The sequence below is a fragment of the Cryptomeria japonica genome, chromosome 8 (assembly GCF_030272615.1).
Source record: "Cryptomeria japonica chromosome 8, Sugi_1.0, whole genome shotgun sequence".
NCBI classification, from domain to species: domain Eukaryota; kingdom Viridiplantae; phylum Streptophyta; class Pinopsida; order Cupressales; family Cupressaceae; genus Cryptomeria; species Cryptomeria japonica.
The window spans coordinates 355,304-363,862 of NC_081412.1; the positions used below are offsets into that span (position 1 = coordinate 355,304).

Consider the following 8,559-nt stretch of genomic DNA (forward strand, 5'->3'; position numbering starts at 1 on the left):
ATAAGTATTACTTACAATGAGGGGCCTGCACATGCAGGAAGGCCAACTGCCTAGAGCTCACTACTCGATAAGAGTCACACTGACTACAAAAGTGGATTATGAAATCCAATACAATGTACTGCTTCAAAGTAGCATCAACTATGTCAGGTTCAATACCGGTTTAAGCTCATTCCATAACCAAAACCTTCACTGTCAACTATAACTCCTTCTACAAAATATTATCCATATATTCTCTCCATGCATACTACCTTCTATATTTATACACAAAATGACTTATAAGATCTCATACATATATATGAGTCTTTTACAATATACCATGTCGACTTTACAAAAGATAATTATAATTAAATAAAATAAACAAAAGTTTATTCCCTGTCGACTGGGGTGCCGGTATCCATTGTTGCCGCTGCCGGTGAAGTATCTACCAATGTATGTAGATGTCTATCCCGGTGTCTGTGCCTGCCAGTGGCTTTACCAGATGAATACGAGAAGGTTGCCAGATGGTTGCCATCAATGACAACACCAACTATTCTCATAAGAGTGTAGAATGCCAACAATCATTTTCTTTGTTTTTAATATTAATAAATATTTACCAATTAGAACTTTTATTCTCCTTAAATGTAGTAGCATATTTGGAAACATTTTATTATTCCTTTATACATTTGTTTAATATTGCATTTTAGGTGGTGGGTTGGATTTTGTCACTCGTTCACAAAACCATCAATTTATTAATTTACTGTGTTTGTATTAGGAAAAAAAGACTTGCCAAAGCAATGATAGTAAGATACCACAACAAGGACATTTTTAAGAAAGCTAAACCAAATCTCACTATTATTCAAGAATTTTTCTTTCTCAGTTTTATAAGTGTTTTATAAAATTGTCACTTGGTTTACTATAAATATTTTAAATATATTTATTGAAAACATATCAAAATTTTCAATACAAATTACTAGTTTACCTTACAATTACATAAACCTATTTTATTGGTTAGATATAAGATTTACTCAAGGTTAGGATTTATTTAATGTTATAGTTAAGGTTTAATTAGGATTAGCAATAGGATTTAGCTAGGGTTGTTGTGGAGGTTAAGAGGTTAAGGGTTAATTCTAATAATCGAATTACAAGTTAATCACAAATTAATTTGGAAGTATTTGGATAGAAACAAACAATATCTTTAGGTAAAATATTCAATAAAAATTGTATTCAAATGTATTTGAATTTATTATATTTTATTTACTTTGATAACATATAATTGCTTAAACTTTAGAATCATATATATGATATCCTAATTAGTCTATAAAAAAATATATTCTCGTGTTATTAATGTAAATGCTAATAATAATTTTCATGCAAGTCATTAGGATGTCACACAATGCAATTATATGGGTGTCTACTTGGTGGTCAAAGTGTCACTGGAAACTTCCAATCAATGTTAGCTTTCGTATAGAAGAATTAGATGTTCGCTATTGGTTGAGAGAAAAGACGGTCAACAAAATTTTAAAAAATGGACAAATAACCAGTCAAATTTTTTTTATAATTATACTGTATACTTTAACTTTTTTTTTTGTGGATCCAAGGTGAAAATGAACTTAGATGTACAATTCAATAATCTACAAATTGAGATTACAATTTTTTTTGACTGGTCAATTGCTCTATACTATTAGCCTCGAGATCTCTACCTTGTTGGATGTGTTTGGAAGATCACTATTAGACCAATAGTGACTATCATAAAGCACAACCTATCTAATTCATAGTGCACTTGAGGAATGATTACTCGCTATTTTTTTTTTGCTCGATAATAGGTATGATTTATTAATTCTGACCTGGGAAAAAGAACCTGGCTCAGCCTAGGGGTGGATACAACAAGGGAGCCATCTCCCCCAACAACACAGAAAGCCACAAAACCTATCAATAGGCCTGTAAAAATCACAAATAGAAAACCAAAAAAGCTCTAACCACCCCCTTCTTATGTGATCGCAAGATCATATCAAATGAAGTCTTGGGTTGCTTCATGTTTTTCCCTTTCATAGTCACCCAACCTTCTTCCACCTTAGCTGCCTCATCTTGCTAGCCTATTGTCTTGCACTTAGCCAAACTCCCATCCTCCATATTCCTATCATCACAATGAGGAACATCCTCCTCCTTTTGACCCTCCATAGGACATTTTTTCTCCCTTCCATTAGGTGTGGCAATATTATTTTGTTGTTCACCAATAGGGATGGAAGCCTTAACATTGCCTGGTAAAGATTTTACAACCTTGTTCACATCCTTACATGATGAAGGAGGCATATCCGCACTAACCACCTGAGAAAAACTCTTTTGCGGCTCACCCTTTTTTCAACCGTATAATGGTGGTGGGAAACATCCTTCCACCATGATGCCACCTTCTCTTGTCTTTGTTTGGCGCATTTGGAAGTCAAATGGCCAGTCTGAAAACACCTCCTACATCTAAAGGGTAACCCTTCATAATCCAAAGGCTGCATCCAACACCCTTTTGAGATTTGAGTGTAATTTCAGCTGGAAGCCCACTAGTCAAGTTCATCTCCACTAAAATCCAGGCATACGTTGAGTGTAGTAGATTTCGCAACTCATCGTCAACCATTAAAAAACTGCCCAAGGAATCACCTATAACTTCTAAGCAAGAATCAAACCAGAAATGTAAGAGCAAATTCAAAAGTCTTACCCAAATTGGAACCTTGTCAAAAGTTTCCAATGCATGACAGAAGGTTGGATGCCAAGGTTTCAACATTAAAGGATGCTTATTCTCCCAGCTCCAGATACATTCACGTAGAATCTTCTTTTTATCATGAACGTTTTCAAAAACTGCAATGAAAAAACCCTTGGCACACGGGTATAGTTGAACACAACCCTTCACCATTGGCTCCCAGTTCTCTGAAACCCAGCTATGGAGCTCACCTAAGCTTGGCCACATGCCCTGAAATTGTCCAATTAGGCCAAGCTTAGAGAAGACAGTGACATTACTACCCACTTCCTTTTCAATATCATCCGCAAAATTCATGGTTATGGCCTCCACCAAGTTCGGTTTTAAAACCCCCATCAAACCCACATTCGCCTTCTGGGAATTTTCAACATTAGAGCCAAAGAGACCCTTTGGTCCATTCTTCTTATGGGCGGTGTTATCAGTTTGTCCCCGTGCACAAAACCCACCCTTGACATTCTTCTCCTGGTTCACATTAATCCGCTCACTGCCCTGTTGGCCGGGCTTACCCTGCACCCGAGGGTTCGAAATCCTAGCCTCCATGGACAATGTCGATCGTGTTCCCATCTTACAACTGACCATCAAACCTCCTCTGCCAATGTCCTTGGTCTGATCCAAGCTAAACTACGCTCCCTGCAAAGACGATTCACCTTGCAACAGAAGCGTGGGACATATCCCTCCACTGCCATCAACATATGCCGACCCCTCCCTGTGAATCTGCGAACACCCTCTTGCCCTTTGCACCTTCCTTTCCTCCTGATCAAGGGCACTATTAGCCCCATGTGCATGTTTCTGATCCACTCCAGCTATTGGAAAAGTTGCAGAAGAAACCCCAACGCACGACGACGATCGCAACACCTCCATCTCCCCCACGATTGCTCGCTAATTTTAAGTTCAATTATTCAGAGTGCATTAGGTCATGTCATAATTCAAGTTGTTACATGCACACTATAGAATACCTACATTGCATGTCGTGATGTCTAATGTGACAATTAAAGTTCGAGCTCTTTTCGATGATACTGAAAATGGAGACTTATTACCAATGTATAAATGGTTCACATTGTAAAGTTATGACTAAATTCTATTTTGACACTATTTTATAGATGTTGTCTGAGAGTTATTATCATCACATAAATATTTAACCAAGACTGTAATTATCAAAATATACAATTAGTGATGTATGCATTTTGTTCATATGTATTATCCATTACACTTTAGAATTTATTTCAAATACTTTGAATTATCTATTCAACTATTTATTTTTAAACACATTACTAGCAAACTATTTATTATTATTTATGAATATTAAATATTTTCATAATTTGATAGCTTTCGGCTTGTCTTACTTATATTTTTAAAAATATAGGTAAGCTAGTTTGTATATGTTAAAATGATTAAAAAAAATATGATTTTAAAAAATTATTAAAAAATATAATGATTTCAAAAAAAAATAAAAATACAATCATAAAGAATACATATAATAATTAGGTTTATTTTTTAATAGACATATTTGTATTTAATTTAATTTAATTTAATTGGTTTTTGTAGACACATAAAAATTGACTAAATTAATATTTAATTAATTATGTCTTTATCACATGGTTAATTTAATTAATCATATTAACCTACCATTACCTTTAAATTAATTAAATTTTATTTAATTAATATCACCTTTCCACTTCTTCCAAATATTGATTTATTTCAATAAATCAAACTCACCTTTATAGAATATTCCATTTTTATCCCTAATCTTAATTAGCTAAATTAATCTATGATTAATTAAGCTAATTTAGTGATTCTTACAAACCTATCATCTAATCCCCTCATTATCCCAATTAATCCAAAGCCTAACCAATGTTAGTATTTATTCAAATTAAAAATACTACACATCTACCCAAACCCAAATGTGACTCCACATGTGATTCAGGAAGTCAACCTACCTTTTACATATGTTATAAACATGTCATTTTTACAAGCCTCTACCTTTTCAACACATGACTCACAAGTCACTTCACATGTCCACATCACCTTTGACCAGGGGGTTCTTATACATGTGTGAGGATGCTCTTCCCCATAGAGCCACCCTACTCTTTCTCCTTTTAGCCCGTACGTCACAAACTCTCTTCCACTAGCCCTTACACCTTTCCACAAGTGTTTCCACTTGTCACCTCTTGGACTTTCCAAGATTTGCTCACACATGTGTGAGCACACTTACCCTTGCACCCACTTCTCCTTCTAACACTTGTCACAAGGCTAAGCTTTCAAACTTGAGATCACATTCCCTTTCAATCTTAGCCCTTTATCAATCTTCAATCTTGACCATCGATTTTCAAGCCTTCAACTCTATAAATTGAGCCCTTCTCCATCAATTAAAAAAAGAGGAACTTTTTATGCATCCTCATGGTGCCTTTTTATTCACTCATCTTAGTCCAATCATAATGCCCATTTTGATCTATCATATCTACATCCACTCATCCACAGTTAGTTTGTTATGCAAGTGAGAGCATTCCACACTTAACCCCACTCAATCTCCCATTCTTCATTTGACAACCTTGAAGTAGTGCGGTTCATGGAGATGAGGAGGACAAGGAAGACCAAAATGGCGTAGGAAGCATCGTGAGTGAAGTCTTTCTTTATGTTCATGTTTCTCATTTATGTTTTTTCATACTTTCTTGATATTGCATCTAAAATGATTTTATTTGTAATAGTTTCCAATCTTATAGATATTGATCGACCATTTTGACATGATACAATTTTATTCTCTATATTTAAAAAAATAAAATAAAAATTTATATATTTATTTAAATTTTTTTTTATTTATAATATTATAAATATAAATAAAATAACTATTTAAAAATATAAATCTCAACTTTACAAAAACCAAATTTATTGTGAAAGTAAAAATAATTACCAAATGATACAAAGTGATTACTTGTGCTTGAATACTAAAAAAAACTCACTATTGGTGACACTCATTACTAATCTAAAAAGTACTAATACTGACCACTACATGATATTATGATAGTATTAGATTATAACATCTAACCTCACAAACCGCGCTTCCGAAACCAGGAAGACGAAAGCAGGCAGATATATACAGAAATCACAATAGCGGAAACGGTGGAGAGAAGACGAGTTTCCGATCACGAGCAATAAAAATGGAGCAAAACCAGGCGCTCATTAAGGTAAGAATAAATCCATTTCATTCAGTCCGCATTAGGTTTAGAAAACCTCGAGGTTAAATTAATGTAGGTTAAAGAATGGTATGCATGGTCTCAGGTGGAGCAGACAACCCCTCAAAAAAGCAGAGGGGCGGCATCAATGGCATCTCTTAAAACGCCCAGATCAGCGACCAAAAAAAAGTCCTCGTCCACGGTTGGGACGTACGCCGTCCAATGCGTTAAATGCTTAAAATGGAGAAAAATTCCAAGCAAGGAGCAATATGAAGCAATCCGGCAGAGCGCCATTGAGAACCCCTGGGTGTGCTCACGGGCTTCTAGCTGGCGCCCCCGTGCTTCATGCCATGATCCTCCCGATCTCTCTCCAGATTTGTCCCGCCTTTGGGTAATTGATAAACCCAACATTCCCTGCCCTCCCAAAGGATGGGAGCGCTTATTAACACTCCGAGGGGAAGGCGCCTGCAAGTTTGCCGACGTCTACTATATTTCTCCCTGCGGAAAGAAATTAAGGTCTTCGGTCGAGGTTGAGAGATTCTTGGAAGAAAATCCAAAATATATTGAACAAGGGGTCACAATTTCACAGTTCAATTATCAAATTCCTAGACCGCTTCACGACAGAAAACGTTCGACTTCGGAGGCCCAGATCCAAAGTGACTCAGGTCGGAGCAGAAGTAGAAAGACGTGAAAGTAAATTGGTTTGCCATTTTCATTGTGGGATTATCATAGAAGATTTGTATATGTACCTGTCCTTTTTGTTTTTTGCACTCGTTTATCAAAGGTAACTGTTTGTTTTTCGAACGTGAAAAATGACTCTAAATGCCCGGACCTAAATGGGTGTACGATTAATTCATGATCCCGGAACAACGATTTATGATTTTTTGTATCTTTTTAATAGCCGCTAGGCTTGAAACATTTTCGCCCTGATGACGAATACATATTGTATTATTGTTTTTCATTCTTAATAGCTACTAGGGTTGAAACCTTTTACCTTGATGATGAGTCCTGCAGGAGAACTGAAACGTTGTTTATTAGATTTGGTACGAGCAGATCCAGGAACATATAGCAATACAGCTGCTAGGATTTTATTTTGGAATGATGGAAAGTTAAAGCCATTTGTTAGAGACAACTTTGGTTTTCCGCTTCTGTAGAGATTATATGCAATTGAGATTATATGGTTAAGTTTTATGAAGTTGTCAATGAGCAAATGTTGTGCTAGTAGCGTTTCTCAATTGGGAGAACAGGCGATCGCTGAGATTCTATAGAAGATCGAATGCTCAAAAGTGTTGGGACAAAGACTTCCGTAAGGTGAAGGAGACTCTGTATCCTACAATCCACATCTTCAAATACTTTACTCATCTATCGTTTTACCCCAATTCAAATTGGCCTTCCCAAGACTCAGCAAAAAACTTAGGAGAGGACTCACAAAGAAGAAAACAGTAGTTTTACAAAAACAAAAAACATTAATGCATTTAGAGAACATAAGAGCCTAATTTGATTATCTATTTGTTATTATTTAAACATTACATGTCATATGATATTCAAACTATATATTTGAAATTTCATCATTCATACTCATAGTTTCAAACTTCAAATGTATACAGCATCATATGTCTATAAATGTTTACATATAATGATATGTCAAAATGAGAAAAACAACCAAATAGAATCTATAGTTTCCTCTTTCCTGTCCTAATGTAACTCAATTTTTCAGGCCTCGAACTAGAAGGTGCTAGTGCTACAGTATCTAAATGATGATGAATTGTTTCTTGATCTTCAAAATTGTCTTCATTATCCTCCATTGCATCCAATTTTGCTGCTTCTGCTTCATCTGCTACTCCTCTCTCCAAGTCTGCAAGATTTTCTTCAGTAAGGAGGACATCATCATCATTTTGTTCATTGATAGTCCTTTCACCATATGGATCAATATCATTGAAGTTGATAGACTCATGTGAAATGCCCTCCACTTTTCAAGTTTGAAGGGGAAGGTTGTGCCAAACGAAGACAAGATCATTGAGGTGCTGTTGGATCAACCTATTTCTCTTCTTTGTGTGATTGTTCTCAAATGAGCTCCAATTGTGTAGACACCCAAAAGCACTACATGACTGGGACAAAATACAAATGACCATCTTTTTGAAGATTAGGCGTGCTAGCACCATAAATCTACAAAAAAACATTTAGAAATGTAAGAATTAAGTAAAAACATATAAGAATCAAGTTTCTAATTTTTTCATGTAGTATTGAACTAAATTTTTTACTTGGTTGTTTTCCTCTCCTATCAGTTGTTTGAGCTGAAGAAATGAGTCTCCCCTCTGCACTTTTGTAGACCTTGAATAGATAAAAATAAAATTAAATCAAATATAGAAAATTAGTTATTATGCATGTAAAATGGATGTTTCTAGATAGTCAACATTGGCAAATTCATAAATAAGATATAGCAAATCTGACCACAATCAGATACCATCTTATCGATGCATGTGACAGTACCTGCTATGACCTCCTCGTTAGCCTTAAATGTATCAAAGAAGTAGAATTTTGGGTTCAAGAAGTAGGCCAAGGCATGTATTGATAGGTGGAGTTGATTTGTCCATCTACAATCAATGATGTGCTAAATGATTTCATATTTTCTCTTGTTTCTGCCATAGTAATATAAAATGACCTTTT

The 8,559-nt window shown here is 35.2% G+C and overlaps 1 protein-coding gene across 1 annotated transcript; it reads left to right on the forward strand.

The window, feature by feature from the left end:
- The first annotated feature begins 5,742 nt into the window (after positions 1-5,742).
- Positions 5,743-6,891, forward strand: LOC131053012 (methyl-CpG-binding domain-containing protein 2). The gene is made up of 2 exons (XM_057987633.2): positions 5,743-5,904; positions 5,999-6,891. Exons 1-2 carry the CDS (start codon positions 5,878-5,880, stop codon positions 6,581-6,583), a joined length of 612 nt encoding a protein of 203 aa, XP_057843616.1. The 5' UTR covers positions 5,743-5,877; the 3' UTR covers positions 6,584-6,891.
- Positions 6,892-8,559: the final 1,668 nt, after the last annotated feature.

Excerpts from the sequence above, each read along its gene's own strand:
- LOC131053012 (XM_057987633.2), top strand. The coding sequence starts at position 5,878 with ATGGAGCAAAACCAGGCGCTCATTAAG. Across the intron at positions 5,905-5,998 it reads AAAACCAGGCGCTCATTAAG|GTGGAGCAGACAACCCCTCA; the intron begins GTAAGAATAAAT and ends GCATGGTCTCAG.